The 16,822-nt window shown below is 34.2% G+C and overlaps 2 protein-coding genes across 2 annotated transcripts; both read right to left on the bottom strand.

Moving 5' to 3' along the window:
• Positions 1-1,961: 1,961 nt before the first annotated feature.
• LOC106399801 lies at positions 1,962-4,235 on the bottom strand. Its single transcript, XM_013840254.3, has 3 exons — positions 2,925-4,235; positions 2,602-2,781; positions 1,962-2,351 (listed from the first exon to the last, which is right to left on the bottom strand). Exons 1-3 carry the CDS (start codon positions 3,013-3,015, stop codon positions 2,293-2,295), a joined length of 330 nt encoding a protein of 109 aa, XP_013695708.1. The 5' UTR covers positions 3,016-4,235; the 3' UTR covers positions 1,962-2,292.
• Positions 4,236-13,788: 9,553 nt separating this feature from the next.
• LOC106401153 (thiol protease aleurain) lies at positions 13,789-15,950 on the bottom strand. The gene is given in 7 exon segments (NM_001315991.1): positions 13,789-13,969; positions 14,092-14,227; positions 14,345-14,476; positions 14,564-14,828; positions 14,902-14,975; positions 15,122-15,237; positions 15,632-15,950. Coding segments are annotated over 7 exon segments (1,080 nt in total). The 3' UTR covers positions 13,789-13,931.
• Between the last annotated feature and the right edge of the window lie 872 nt (positions 15,951-16,822).

Genomic DNA, 16,822 nt, shown 5'->3' with positions numbered 1-16,822 from the left:
AGAGGTACGTACTTCACATGAAAGAAATACAATTTTTTATGTTTGAATATTAGAAAGAGTACCAACTATTTAGAAAAAAGTTTAAAAAATATTTATGTATGTGAAGTTCAAATAAAATGAACACGAATGTTCTTCTAGCTAGTAAACTTAAGTTTAGGGGTTAAAAGCTAATAGTTTGACTCAAGAAAAAAAAGGGAGTTGTGTTAAATCTGAGATTTGAATGGATCTCTTCCGCAAGTAGAAGCATTCAGCAGCTACAGCCTGACGGCAGAAAGACGTGGGACAGTGAGTGATGGATTCAATAAGGTGAAGACGTTTGATTTGAGAGGAGTTCAAAGTAGCAGCAGCACTGCATCAAGGGAAGAAAAACAATTGTTTGGCCCTGATTTTTTTCAGTCAGCTAATTACATTCTTCTTTGATTATATGTACATCATACTCAGACTCTCTCCGTGATTCTAATTTTATCTTGTGGGTTTCTTTTCTTTGGCATTTGCATATGTCTATCTTAATTTTGAGAGTTGATTGTTCTCAGAGTCACTTTTTAATTTTATCTTACACCCAGATGCACTTCATGCATGTAAGACACTTTAGCGTAGACCAAAGGTAAAATTGTGACAAGTTTGCTCTTAATAAAAACTAGATCTCGACCCGCGCAATCGCACAGATTTTTGTTTTCATTTATTTTTTATATATTTTTATATAATATTTTATTTTCAATTATAAATTGGTATATATTATAATATATGTGTCTATCAATTTTTAAAACATAATAAGTTTACGATATATTTTTTTTATTGAATAGATTGTTTTTAAAATTTCACATATATTTGTATCTTCTTCTATATATATATTTTTGGAATATTATTTTATTATTAAAATCGTAACTATATATATAAAGATTAGTAAAATGTTGTTTTATTGTCGTATTCAAAGATAGTGTAACATTTCACAAATTTAGAAAGTTTTTAAAAAATTAAATTTTTCGTTTCATAGATTTATATTATCGAGTAAATAATTAAACATTTAGTTTTTTTTTTAATTTTTTTAAAAAACTATATAGTTTAAAATTTGTTTTCATTGGTTTAAGATAGTAAATATTAATCATTGTTAGATAATATGATTTTTGTTATTTTAAAAAAAAAATCTTTATAATTTTAAAAGTTAACATCGACAAATATTTAAATATTTAACATATGGAGGTATAGTATTACAACATTAAATTATATTTATTTAATTTATACTATTTATAAATCCATTGGATCATCTATTCTCTAAATCCAATTATTGATAGCCCAATAAAAAATTTCTTGTAGGCCCAAAATTTAAGTGATAAGAGTATAGATTAAATGTAACATGACTTTGTAGGAATATGTCCATTTTTAAAAAAATGGCATATGAATCAAAGTTGTGACTTCTGTTTTAATATATAAGAAGATGAGAATTAGTTGTGTTTGATAAGGGGAACCCGGTTATGTTTCAACTTAGTTTTCTTTGATCTCGTTGATCTTTTTTTCTTTTATCTAAAAATTTAAAATATATAAAATAAATCTAATTGTGGTAATAAATTATATATGAAATTACCTATCTTTTAACATTCATTTTATATATATTTTTATATATATTAATATATATGCAAAAAGTGTGGACATGGATAAAAAAACAGAAGACGTTGACGTAGACGGTTGGATGTGAAACATTAATAAAAAATGTGGACATAGAAGGTTTTAAATTTGTTCAGAAACAGCCGTCCACAAACATGTGGAAAAAGCTGTGGACGTAAACGGTTTTAATCTATCGTGGACGGCTATTCGTGAAATGACTGAAAACCTTCTATGTCCACATCCTTTCACTATGTGGACGGATGTTTGTAAACGGGAAATGTGCAAAAAGAGAAGATATGGACATGTTTTGTGGACGGCTATATGCAAAAAAAAACTAACTCTTAGACAAAAGAAGAACATGAAGAATTGAAGATAGAATACTCAGTGCACTAATCCATTTCTCTAGTAATATAAAGAAACATAAATACGTTACGGGTGAAGCATCAGTTCCTATTACATAAATTCAACATTCCCAAAGGCAAAAACAAGATAAACAATCAACACTCCTAAATTTAGGCAAACAAAAATAAACATTGTTAGAATACACAGTGGCCAAACGTCAAATACCACTACTAGTAACGATCCACTATTTGATTGGAAGCACAAAGAGAGCAGGTCACCGACCAGAGATCCAATATTAAAAACTAACCAGAGACATTTTTGCCTCATTCAGCAGTGGACAATAGATCATCACCTTCGCCCCTGGGAACTGGTTGGATCCGACTGAGAGCTCCCGAGTTTTGCAGAAACTGGAGTTTGAAAAAAAAGAACACAAAGATTTTTAATGACTATCAAGAAAGCGACCACACGCAGCCATCAACTTTGAACGAGAAAGCAAAGAGATGAAATTAAGGAGATGAAGACCGTTTAGAAATGGAGACCACACAAAGACAAAGAGTGAACTCCAGACATATATTTAGAAACTCTATTCCTCAAATCGAGACAAAGAAGTTGAATTTCACAAAATATCAAAAAGAGGAAAGTGAATCTGAAACGAACCATCGGATAATTCGTCGGAGGAAGACAATGGCAAAGAGAGCGACGGACCATAGACTCTGTTGCAACAAGCAAAGGATAAAAACAGAAGCTCCACAGCCATAGACTGTTGCAGATGCAAGTCTGTCCATTCACACTGACAAAGTCCGAACCTTTTAACTCGTGACCCAATGAATAAAAGATCTGTTAAAAGAAAACTCTTAAGAAAAACAAACCATAATCTGAAACTAATCAAGTTACAAGCATTTAATTTTACACAGCCCAATTCAAATTATCACTCAAATGATCAAACTTCACAGAAATTATCACTCAAAGGCTTAGTTTACCTGAAGAAACGAAAATGGTGTTGGACTCGATTTGACGCGGCGAATGGTGTTGGACTGCTTCACAGAGGGGATCTAAGTCGGTTTCAGACATGTCTTCTCGACGACAAACACCATCTCTAGATATTAAAATCGGTTGGATCTCCAAGAAGATAGAAGAAAAATCTTACAAAGACAATGTAGAATATTATTAGCTCAGGTTACTTAGGTTAGAAGTTAGCTTCATCTAGGTCTAGTACTAAAAGTAAAGACACACACGATTTAACGAGTTCCCGGCCCTCTCGACGCGGTACGTTTCGTGGGAGAATTTCTGCTCCCAAAATCCACTAGATCAAAGAGACACTAGCAACACCAAATCAGTGTGCTAGGTAGATTGTTTACAAAGAACCAAATACTCCAAAGCTAAAGGATATAACAAAGCCCTTAGATAATAGTCTTAGGCCTAAGCTATATATCTTGTATTGTTGTCTCCTTCCTCTTGCTTACCAATCCTTGCTTAATCTGATTCTTGTTGTTGTAAATCCTGAGTTTCCTTAATGATTCCGTAACCCTAATCATCATACTCACATCTATTATATATGCTTTGTATGTGATCAGGTGTCATAAGCTGGAGTGGGCCTGTTGTGGACTCAGCCCATGGCGATATGGTGTTGTCCCTGGCCCATTTAATTTCTGGCGAGGCCCAAGCTTCACAAATCTCCACCAGCTTGAATCGAGCCCATTAATAGCCCATCGGGCAAATCTTGTTGCCGACAGCCCAGCTCCTCCTTGTCTCTTTGTCTTGATCGAAGAAAGACGAGTCAGTTTGACTCTCTCTCCTCTCTCTCCTCTCTCTCCTCTCTCGCGAACCTTCTCCACTGAAATGGACTCGGTCTCATCTTGAGAGATCTCCGTTTTCTCCACCTCGCAAACGTCGCTCCGATTGAAGAAGATCTCGTCAGCTCTACCACGATGGCGCCGCATCTCCTCTTTCTTTCTCCTCCAATTGAAGTCTCTTCACCGCAAGGCGATTTACTTCTCCGTGAGCGATGAAAGCTGACTCCGTCAAATTTTCCTTTCAATATCCTCAGGTACATCTACTCTCTCCTTGTCTCGAGTGATTAGGATCATCTGTTAAGAATGTCAAACAGATCTCGTTAGCGTTTAGCTAACCTGTGGCGTATTTTGCATGTCTTCTCAGATTGCTCTTTCGGATGCAGCTAAGAACCTGACATGTCTTTGAGCTCATGCCTGAGCTCCACCTCTTTCATAGATCAGGTAATCTCCTTATTCAACGGAACTATCTTCAATGACGTTAATCCTCTGCCGATCTGACTCCTCTCCTATGTTTCAGGAGTCGACTCAGCTCGATGATGAGCTATCTTGGTTTCTATATTGAAACCCCTTGATTAATCAGACACTGTCGCGTTCTGTTGGTAAGCCACTTCTGAACTACTCTTGTGACTCGTAACACTTCACGAACTTGTTACTAACACCTGCATCTTGTGGCTACATGTAGATTCACTGTCTCTGAAAGATTCCATTGATGATGCCTTTCTTAAGTTACCAGACCATGATGCTTGCTTCTGTATACCTCACAAAGCCCTTTCTAAGTCTGTTCCTGTATGGGAATGTCTAGTGGCTCACGGTTACTTCACCTGAATCGAGTACTCTTTCTCGATTCTCATTATCCTCCAGGTGATTCCTTGTTCTTTATTGACACTCCTTGTTGACTTAGATTCACAATTGCACACATACTGACCTATTGTTTGTTGTCTGTGTTGTGCGAGAGTGGGCCTATTCAACTTTGAATCACCTGGAGCGTCTCCAGTCTTATCAGTTCACATTCAAAAGCTCACAGCAAAGCTGGAACTTCTGACCAGGTACCGTCTTTGTTAGGAAGTCTGAAGGATTGACATTAGTGTGTATCTTGTTTAGGACAATATCTCCTGATTCCACTAGGTCTCGAATGAAGTTGAACTTGGTAGCTATATGCTTTGTTTTTTCATGATTGACTGGATTTCTTGCTAGAGCTAGGGCACTTTGAGAATCACAGTAGAGTTTGATTCCATGTTGCTTGAAACCTAGTTCATTGCATATTTCCTTTAGCCACATTGCTTCTTTAGCTGCTTCATTCGTAGCCATGTACTCTGTTTCTGTAGTAGATAGAGCAACCACTGATTGTAGACATGATTTCCATGAGATAATGTTACCTCCAAATTTGAATGCATATCCAGTTACTGAACGCCTTCTATCCATGTCTGTTGCATAATCTGAGTCTGAGTATCCTTCCACTAGGAGTGTAGAGTTCTTTCTGAATGTTAAATTTGAATCCACTGCTCCCTTTAAGTACCTTAGGACCCACTGAACTGCTTTCCAGTGTTCCCTTCCTGGTTTACTCATGAATCTGCAGATGTAGCCTACTGCAAAACCTAAGTCAGGTCTAGAGCCTACCATTGCGTACAAAAGGCTTCCCACGGCGCTAGCATAGGGAATCCTTTCCATCTGAGAAGCTTTCACCTTCCACTCATCATCTGTTAGGCTTCTCAATTTAAAATGTGATGCAGTAGGAGTAATCACAGGCTTAGCGTCCTGCATTCCAAACGTCTTTAGGACTTTCTCAATGTAGTTGCTCTGAGATAGGATCAGGGTTCCTCTTTCTCGGTCTCTAGTAATATCCATGCCCAAAATTCTTGAGGCCTTTCCCATATCCTTCATCTCAAATTCTCCACTTAGCTTTTCCTTAAGATCTTTGATCAGCCTCTTGTTTCCTGAGGCAATCAACATGTCATCGATATATAGGAGTAGGATGGCCTTGTCAGTTTTAACATCCCTCATGTAGACATACAAGTCTTTACTGCACCGTTCAAACAACTGATTCTTCATGAAGCTGTTGAACCTATGGTTCCATCTTCTTGGAGACTGTTTCAAGCCATACAGAGACTTCCTTAACATGCATACTTTGTTCTCTGTCCCTGGCTTTATAAACCCCTCAGGTTGTTCCATTAAGATCCTTTCCTCTAGACTTCCATGTAGAAAAGCTGTTTTGACATCCATCTGTTCTAGTTCCAAGTTTAGGTTTACCACAATGCTGAGCGTAAGTCTGATAGAGACATGTTTCACAACTGGTGAAAATATTTTATTGTAGTCAACCCCTTCTGTCTGAGAATACCCCTTTGCAACTAGTCTACCCTTGTATCGTTCATCCTCAACACCTGGGATTCCAGGTTTCAGCTTAAACAGCCATCTGCATCCAACAAGCTTTGCCTTAGCAAGCCTATCAATTAGATCTCAGGTTCTGTTCTTCCTATGAGATTCCATCTCCTCTTCAGCCGCATTCTTCCACAACTTCTTTTGTGGACTTTTCATAGTAGGATTTAGGTTCTTCAACCTCCAAGTAATTAATAACATTGAGCGCATAGGCTATAAAGTTTCCATCCTCATAACGTGATGGAGGCCTCACATTCTGTCTTCTTGCTCTATCTCGGGCTAAAACATAGGTATCTAAAGTTCTAGTGTCACCACTCTCACTTTCAACTTCGTCATTATGTTCTCGATTACTTGAGCTACTCGAGCTATCAGATGATGATTCTTCTCCACCTTGATCATATGTGTCTTTGGATTCGACAGAAGGAGAAGGCCCTCTGATCAAATCATCACTGAATGAGACCCTCTTTTTAGCTTGTTTCTATGTCTCTTTAGTCACTTCTGTGCTTTCCTTTGCTTTAGCAACAGTGTGCTTGTACAGCTCATCTTCATTGAAGACAACGTTTCTGCTTGTTCTACATCTGCCTTCATCCTCTATCCAAACTCGATAGCCTTTAGTACCTATAGGGTACCCCACGAAAACCCCTTTGATGGCTCTAGGTCATGTTTTCTCCTCAGTTATATGGACATACTCAGTGCATCCAAACGTTCTTAGATGTCCCAAGTCAGCGGTCCACACTTCCTCAGGCATTCTGAACTCGAGTGTAGAGTTAGGTGATCTATTGATCACATGGATGGCAGTGGATGCCGCCTCTGCCCAGAAGCTTTGGTCTAAGCCAGATTCGACTAGCATGCATCTAACCTTATCCATGATGGTTCTATTCATCCTTTCTGAAGCCCCATTCTGCTGAGGGGTGTAGCTGCAGGTTCTGTGACGTTTAATTCTCACCTGTTTGCAGTAATTATCAAACTGCTTATTACACAACTCCAACCCATTATCTGTCGTTAGGCATTTGATTTTCTTCTCTGTCTTCAACTCCACCTAAGCTTTCCATTCTCTGAACTTAGAGAATACCTCATCCTTAGTCTTCAGAAAATAAATCCAAACCTTCTTAGAGAAATCATCAATAAATGTCACGAAATACTTGTTTCCAGCAAGGCTATCTGGTGTAGATGGAGAACCCCAAAGGTCAGAGTGAATATACTCTAGAATCCCTTTAGTCACATGCTTAGCCTTAGGAAAACTTTGCTTGTGAGATTTCCCAATTATGCAGTGTTCACAGAAATCCAATGTCTTAACTTCCTTGTCAATGATAAATCCCTGTTTGACAAGTTCAGACATGTTATTAAGATTCATATGACCGAGGCGTGAATGCCAAACATTAGTCATATTTCTCTCAACTTTAGATAGATTAGTCTCTCCTCGAGAAACTGTCCCCTGTAGATAATATAATCCCTGATGATATTTCCCTGAGATAACCGGTTGATCATCCTTTTAGAAATTAACCATGAGATCCTTGCCTTCATATCTGCATCCTGATGTTTCCACCATTCCATAAGAGATTAAGTTTCTACTCATACCAGACATATATCTTACGCCTGTTAGAACCACAGTAGATCCATTTGGATTTAGAATTTTAATCTTTCCCATTCCTTGAATGTTGCTATGTGTGTTATTTGCCATTAACACTTTTCCACCTTTGAATTCTTCCAGATCGAACAGGAAGCTCTTGTCTAGTGTGATGTGGAACGAGCAGCCAAAGTCCATCACCCATTCGTCCTTGGAGTATTGGGTGCTTACGGTGAGAATTAAAGGTTCCTTGGACTCTGCCACAACATTAGCTGAGTCTGGCGTTTTGTAAGGCTTCTTATCAGGGCAATCACGCTTCCAGTGGTCCTCCTTTCCGCATACAAAACATCCCTTGGTGTTTTTGTTGTTTCTGGGACGCGATTTGGAACGTCCCTGTCTGCTCTTGGATCTTCCCCTGTAAGATTTTCCATTGCCTTTGCCAGAATGTTGGTCTGATCTTCCCCTATCTGTCACCATCAGACCTTCTCCACCTGACCTGGTAAACTTACCACTCTCGATCAACTCTCTTTCTTTCGACCTTGCAGCCCCTGTAACCTCAGCTAGGCTTAGGGTGTCTCTCCCATACTTGAGAGTCTCTTTGAGTTGATCATACTTGTTAGGTAGAGAACTTTGCAGTAGGATAGCTTGAACTTCCTCGGATACTTCAACTTGCAAATTGTTTAAATCTGCAACTAGCTTCAAGAATTCATCCACATTCTCATCAATGGATTTTGAGTCGGCCATCTTGAAAGTGTAGAACCTAAGCTGTAGATAAATCATGTTGGGTAAAGATGTCTCTGTGTACAACTTGTTCAGTGTACTCCACATTGCAGCAGCAGTCTCACAATGTTGGATTTTCCTTAAGACTTTGTTCCCAACATTCAGCACAATTAGGTCCTTCGCTTTCTCTGATTTTTCGAATTTTGCAGGATCAATTGCAGGTGTGGGCGCAACAAGCCCAGGTGTGGGCGCCACAAGCCCAGCTAGCCCCTTCCCCGTGTCCTTTATGGCAGACTCGGGTTCATCCTTCGGATCCACGTCATCCTTTAAAAGCTTCTCATCGGTGAGAATAGCTTTCAGTCCAAGCACTCCAAAGTGAGCAAGCATCCTCACCTTCCATAGGGCGAAATCACCATCACCCTCGAACCGATCTATATCCACACGTTCTTTCGACTTCCCCATCGAACAGGTACTGGATATAGCTCTCTCTTTTTCTCCTAAGCAACCTTGATATAACCCGGAAGCTCTGATACCACTTGTAGAATATTATTAGCTAAGGTTACTTAGGTTAGAAGTTAGCTTGATCTAGGTCTAATACTAAAAGTAAAGACACACACGATTTAACGAGTTCCCGGCCCTCGGCGCGGTACGTCTCGTGGGAGAACTTCTGCTCCCAAAATCCACTAGATCAAAGAGACACTAGCAACACCAAATCAGTGTGCTAGGTAAATTGTTTACAAAGAACCAAATACTCCAAAGCTAGAGGATACAACAAAGCCCTTAGATAATAGTCTTAGGCCTAAGCTATATATCTTGTATTGTTGTCTCCTTCCTCTTGCTTATCAACCCTTGCTTAATCTGATTCTTGTTGTTGTAAACCCTGAGTTTCCTTAATGCTTCCGTAACCCTAATCATCATACTCACATTTATTATATATACTTCGTATGTGATCAGGTGTCATAAGCTGGAGTGGACCTGTTGTGGACTCAGCCCATGGCGATATGGTGTTGTCGCTGGCCCATTTAATTTCTGGTGAGACCCAAGCTTCACAGACTAGAACAAATCTAATGAAACTGACCATGGGTGTCGAGCTTCTTCTTTCGAGGGGATCACCGCTTCGACATGCTGTTCGAACGTTGAAATCTACGCCAAAATTATATCAGATTGAAGATAAGAGGGTATGTCTCAAGGCGATTGAGAAGAAAGTGAAAATTTGGAGGCTCTAGGGTTTCTTGCTTTTGAGAAAAAATGGAGAAATATCCCAAATCTAAGCGGGGTTGATTTGAAATTCAATTGGGAACATGTTCAGTTTTGTTCCGTTTTCTTTAGTGCAAGGTCATTCTTGTCTTTACGGCGTATAAAAGTGTGTCTCAAGCACTCTGTGCCTTGAGTGTAATTGCAAAGTGAAAAAGTATCCCACAACGTAAAATATTCTAATTTCGATCGTTTGCAATTTTCATAAATAAAATGTTTTCTTTAAATAATTGCGCAAGTAAACCAATGTAAAAGTTCAGTGTAAATCAATATATTTACTTAAAACTAGGTGGATGCACGCGATTTCGTGGATTTAAATGTTTTGTAACAATATATTTATTGTAATTTTTCAAATTAAAATATGTTTTATCATTAAGTATTTTTTGTTAAATATTGTTTCTAAAAATGATTGTTTTTTAAAAAGGATAAATATGACTATTTAAAATACTTTTTGATATTTTGTATTGATAATTGTGCTAAAATTAGTTATATATAATATTCATGATTCAGTTTTAATAAGATTACTTAAGTTTTGAAGGCATGTAATACTGAAACTTTTAAAATATTTTATATAGTTTAGAAATTTTGAATGTTTTGTAACAATATATTTATTGTAATTTTTCAAATTAAAAGATGTTTTTATCATTATGTATTTTTTGTTAAATATTTTTCTAAAATGATTGCTTTTTAAAAAGGAAAAATATGACTATTTAAAATACTTTTTGATATTTTGTATTGATAATTATGCTAAAATTAGTTATATATAATATTCATGATTCAGTTTTAATAAAATTACTTAAGTTTTGAAGGTATATAATACTGAAACTTTTAAAATATTTTATATAGTTTAAAAATACTTGATTCCTAAAAATTATTATATGAAGCTTTATATATATTATATAAATCACATATTTAATTACCATAAATTATTTTGTGAAATATAAATTAATCGTTTGGATAATGATAAAACTGGTTCTAGAACTGATGTTCGTACTCATCAAAAAAAAAAAAATTGAAAACATTAACAAATCAAATTATAATATTAACTCTTAAGTGACTTCTCAATTAATATATAGTAGCATAGTAGCATGAAATTTTAAAATAGATTTTATAAATTAATTTATAAGCTCTTATAGATGACTTACAAACTCTTATAATAATTTAAAATATACAATAAGCCAATATAAATAATTTGATAAATGTTTTTATATATGTTTTATAAAGCATGTAATATGAACTTTAAAAGATGTTAACAATTATTATGATAATTTATAAAAAATATAATGCCTTTAATTAAGAATACAAAATCATTATATTGATTTATATAAACTGTTTGTCGTTTATTATTTATGTATTTTATAAATATAAAACAATTGATATATATTACATATTATCGACCAATAAATTTATAACATTTTTTTTAGGATATCATATATGATCGACACATAAGAAAAAATCTGTTAAGTCACTTCTCAATTAATATATAGTAGGATATTAGGATGAGATTTTAAATTAAATTTTTTAAATTAATTTATAAGCTCTCATAGATGACATACAAACTCTTATAATAATTTAAAATATACAATAAGCGAAGATAAATAATTTGATAAATGTTTTTATAAATGATTTATAAAACATATATATAATATGAACTTTAGAAGATGTTAATAGCTATTATGATAATTTATACAAAATATAATGCTTTTAAATAAGAATATAAAATCATTGTATTGATTTATATAAACGGTTTGTCGTTTAATATTTCATGCATTTTATAAATATAAAAAAATGATCAATTTATTTCTCTTCCTATAATTTAAACAATTAGTTACCATAAATCATTATTTTAAATATTATGTAAATTATTTGGTATGTGATATTAATTGGTTATACACTTACCATTCTTTTTTTATCTAAATAAAATAAATAAAAATTAAAAATCATCGACCAATCATATTATAACAATTTTGTAAGAGTTCACCTATGATCCACACTTCAACAAAAGTGACTTCTCAATTAATATACAGTAGGATTTTATAAATTAATTTATTAGCTCTTATAGTGACTTATAAACTCTTATGATTATTTAAAATATACTATAAGCCAAGATAAATAATTTGATAAAATTTTTTATATATGATTTATCCCCTATATATTATTTGTGAAACATTACAACTTCTTTTTGTAGCCACATGTCATCACTAGGATGATTCTTAGAATTATTAGGGAAATAGGTTGGTCCATCTAATTATATAATAAGCTTTTTATTAAACTAACCATAAATTCATTTTTAATGTCATTTATTATTTCCTTAAATAAAAATTACGGAATTGCCTAATGTGAGTAAAATATATTTGACAATTAATGATTTTGAATAATAAAGATCTGATAAAAAAAATATCTTCTATCAAATTTGTTTAATTTAAAACTATTAAAATAATTTAAAAAAAACACAATAACCATATTATAAAATTTAAAATTTTCTGTATATTTTATATTTTGAATTTTAAAAATGACTATAAATTACTAAAACTGTTAAAAGTCTCACATTCAAATTTTGCGATCCATGGTTTAAAATTTTTGTTATGACAAAATACAAATGATTACAAAATCATATAAATAAAAGTCTAATTTAATTAATCATTAAGATTTAAAATATATATGTATATATATCATTCTAAATTAAACTATAAACTATATTGAATAAATAAATATTTTAGTTTCAAAATTTACTATGAATAATTTTTTTTGGATAAAAGTTTTGAACTAACATTGATAAAATTTTTTAAATTATCAATTACTAAAATTATTAATCCCACAATGAAAATTTTGTTATCAGTAATTTAAAATTTTTGCTATTAAAAATACACATGATAAAAAAAACATATGAGTAGAAAGCATCATTTAAAAAAAAAATAGACATTAATATTTAAAATATATTATGTATGTTAATATCATTTAAATTTAATTACATATCCTATCAAATTTTTTTTTAAAATGTTTAGATTAATAAAATTGATTTATACGTTCGCACCAAATTATTATATATGTAATAGTTACTGATTTTTAATTATTCAATATATATTTATTATTTCATAATATGTAAGAACATATAATACATAAAATAATTTATATATATAATGTTTATTCCGCGCAAGGCGCGGGTCTTAATCTAGTAAATCATATAATATGAACTTTAGAAGATGTCAATAGTTATTATGATAATTTATATATAGTATAATGCTTTTCAATACGAATATAAAATCATTATATTGATTTATATAAATTGTTTGTCATTTATTACTTTATGTATTTTATAAATATTAAAAATTGATCTATATTAAATAATATCGACCAATCAATTTATAACAATTTTTTAGAATTTCATAAATGATCGACACATAAACAAAAGTCTCTTAAGTCACTTCTCAATTAATATGGAGTAGTAGGATAGTAGGATGTGATTTTAAAATAATTTTTATAAATTAATTTATAAGCTCTCATATATGACAAACAAACTCTTATAATAATTTAAAATATATAATAATTTGATAAATGTTTTTATAGATTATTTATAAAGCATGTAATATGAACTTTAGAAGATGTTAATAGTTATTCTGATAATTTATACAAAATATAATGCTTTTAAATAAGAATATAAAATCATTATATTGATTTATATAAACAATTTGTCTTTTATTATTTTATGCATTTTATAAATATAGAAAATGATCAATTTATTTTTCTTTCTATGATTTAAACAATTAGTTACCATAAATCATTATTTGTAATATTATGTAAATTATTTGGCAAGTGATATTAATTGGTTATAAACTTACTTTTCTTTTTAGATCTAAATAAAATAAACAAAATTAAAAATCATCGATCAATCAAATTATAACAATTTTGTAAGAGTTCACCTATGATCGACACGTAAGCAAAAGTCTATAAAGTGACTTCTCAATTAATATATAGTATGATTTAGAATGTATAGTATATCATAACTTGTAACTATTTTTAATTGAAATTGGCTTAGGATCAAGAACAAAGCTACTAAGGTCCAAATAAATTTTTGTCCTTAAATTTAACATGGATACATTATAAAGTTTATCGTCTGTAGTGTATGCATCATTTTGTACATATGAACAGACCTTATGTTACAACAAGCATAATAAAAACACTATGCACTCCCAAGTGACTTTCAAGTAATGTCTTAAATCCAATATATATGCGAACATGATTGTAATCTGATCACTGAGAGACGACATTCGCTGATCATCTTAGGCCACAATCGGGTACGATGCACATGTCGCAATACCTGCAGTTCAAGAACGAATCAACAACATATATAGAGAGAGAGGCCAAATATGATAACATCTGAAATTCTGATTATCTGGTAACATGGTATGACAATGGTTTAATGAGAGTTAAAGAACTTACCACACATGTTCTTCCCCATCTCCATCTTGAAGTAACCTTTGTCACCCCAATCTGCTCCCCATGAGTTCTTTATAAGCCAATATGGAACACCGTCTTCAATTCCATAACCAACCGCCAAAACAGCGTGGTTCACGTCCTAGTGCCACATTTGAGAAAACGAATCAGACACTAACTAACAAGCTAAGATTAGTCTACATGCAACAGTATTATATTTCATTTAACATTTTAAGCAGTTTGAAGAACGAAGTCTCACCATTGGAGTCTGTCCACAGTGACTATCACTGTAAACTCCGCTCTTGTAAAGCCGGAATGAGTGTATAACCTCGAATGCTATGCTTACTGGTCTTAGCAATCCAACCGCATGCTTCAGTTCATCTTCAGCACCCTGTTGTTGTCATCGTTTGAATCCTCATTACAGATAACATATACTTGTAGGCAGGTGAGATCCAAGTATCCCGTAAAAGATGCTTACCAGAGTAATGTTGACTGAGTCAAGGACTTGTACACCGACGTTTTCAGCTGAATACTTGCAGGTTCCATCTTCACCGGTGTAAGGATAAGCTTCCTCCGTGTCGAGGCCGCCGTTGGATTTGATGTATTCAAAGGCTTGGGAAGGAAGGCCACCATTGCAGCCATAGTTGTTGAAAGCTCCAGCACAATCCACAAGCTGTTGCTCAGAGAGTGATATTCCTTTTCCAAATGCTTGGTGATAAGCTGCCTCAAGCGCTCCAGTAGTACTACAGAGCAGAGATAGATCATATGACTTTTCAATTTTTGTATCAAGAGATCCCCCACAATTTCAAAATATACCTGAATGTCCAGCACGATCCACAACCCCCCTGGTCTTTGACAGGGCTAACAATACCATCTTCTCTCCAGTCTTTCTGCAGTTACACAATTTTAAGGCTCAGAGACAAATTAAAGAAAAAGGCCTGCAGCTAAAATACGTTTTCTTTAAGCTGAAAAAAAAAACAGGAACTGAATGGTATTATTGGTCTCAGTGATGCAAGAATAAGAATACTGGACTTACGGTTTCCGGAAGAGCTTCTCCTGTGAGTTTGTGGGTTCCCTTTAAAGTGGCAGAGCAGTTTTGAGCAGCACCAAGCTTGGTCCTTTGAAACTCTTGCCACGTCATATCAGTAAACTCTGTATTGATGATCCATTCAAGAAACAGTTAGCAAAGTTCAGTTTTTTTTTTCAGACTTTAATCAGGACATCTAAAATAATAAAGAAGCAGAACAAATAAACTTTGATGCTACATATTCACACGCAAACTAGTCTCTCGTGCTCATATACTCCAATCTTGAGACACGTGAAGCAAGGCATAAATAAAAATCAAAACTTAAAAAAAAAAAAAAAAAAAATCAACGTAGAAGATCCCCAGACGTAAAAAGGTTATTTATATATATATATATATATCCATGTGTCAGTTTGGTTGGACCTGTTTCTACTCGGACACTATATTTTTTTGGTAACCAGGTTAATAGTCAGACACCAGTTACAAAACATTACTCATGGAGAAGAGAGATGATAAACTTACGATTGACACCGAGTTTGTAAGACAAGCCTTTCTTATTGGTGGATCTGATCAAATCCAGATTCTCCTTGAATATCGAGAACCTGAGCTTCATCTCCTCCGCGTTCTCGTACCTCTTCCCGTACCTGTGAGCGAAGCGAGCGAAGGAGATAACGTGGCGTGATTGGCCTAAGATCTGGACAACGGATTCCTCTACCTCCCGGAGACGGTCGGAGACCATACGGATCGGGTTTGACTCATCATATGCGATACTCTCCGCCGTCGATGCGGCGATGAGAATCAGCAGAACTGCCGATGGTAAGATTGTTCTCACAGACATCATTGTCTTTCTTGTCTCAACGAACGCTTCTGCCTTTGCTTTAGCTAGAAGAGCGATGTGAGAAGAGTACTAGTAGAAGACGGAAGAGAGAGATAGAGAGACGGGAACGTTATCGGGACACGTGGGTGTTTGTGAGTGGAGAGTTGTCCTATATACTTGGACTGTTGACGTGTACGGTGATGTCATTTTATGCCAACAAAAAATCAATCAATCATAATCATAAGAGGCTCCATGATTTTTTAATATACTGGAATATTGCAAACTAGTCCCATGGATTATGGCCTAGTTTAGCTCAGAACCCTTTTTATTTATTTTATACAAGCGCATCCTTTCAACAAAGAGTATTTGTACAACGTTTTGTATACAAGAATTGACTTTGTTATAAGAGATTTTCCAGACTATTTTTTCTTCTTCTTTTGACAGAAAAACCGGGGGCAAGTAATTGGGTCTGGCCTCACTCTTGCTGCTGTTGCTGTTGCTGTTGCCTTGGTTGTCTCTCAAATCAAATGTCTTCACTTTGTTAAATCCATCAACCATAATCGGGTGCCGTGAATGCCGGCCGTAACTTTGACTAATTCTATAGTACAGACAGAGGTGCCCCTTTTCTCCATTCATGAGATTTATCATTGGACTGTACATGTAACTTACCTTTGGGAGCCGCTTTGTCTTCTTTCTTAGTCTTCCTGCTCTTCCAGTGATATATGTTTATGAGAGTTTGAAAGCATCCTTTTCTCGTTTCTATCTTTGTATTTTTCTCCATGTATCAAAGAACTTAATTTCGTTTTTGTGCTGTAATGGAAGTATAAGGAGTAGAGATAATATTTGACTGGGTTGGGCTGCTTATGCTTCAGCTTGTACTATGTTTACCATATAAA

The sequence above is a fragment of the Brassica napus genome, chromosome C9, assembly GCF_020379485.1.
Source record: "Brassica napus cultivar Da-Ae chromosome C9, Da-Ae, whole genome shotgun sequence".
Taxonomy (NCBI): Eukaryota; Viridiplantae; Streptophyta; class Magnoliopsida; order Brassicales; family Brassicaceae; genus Brassica; species Brassica napus.
This window is presented reverse-complemented; position numbering and strand designations above follow the sequence as displayed.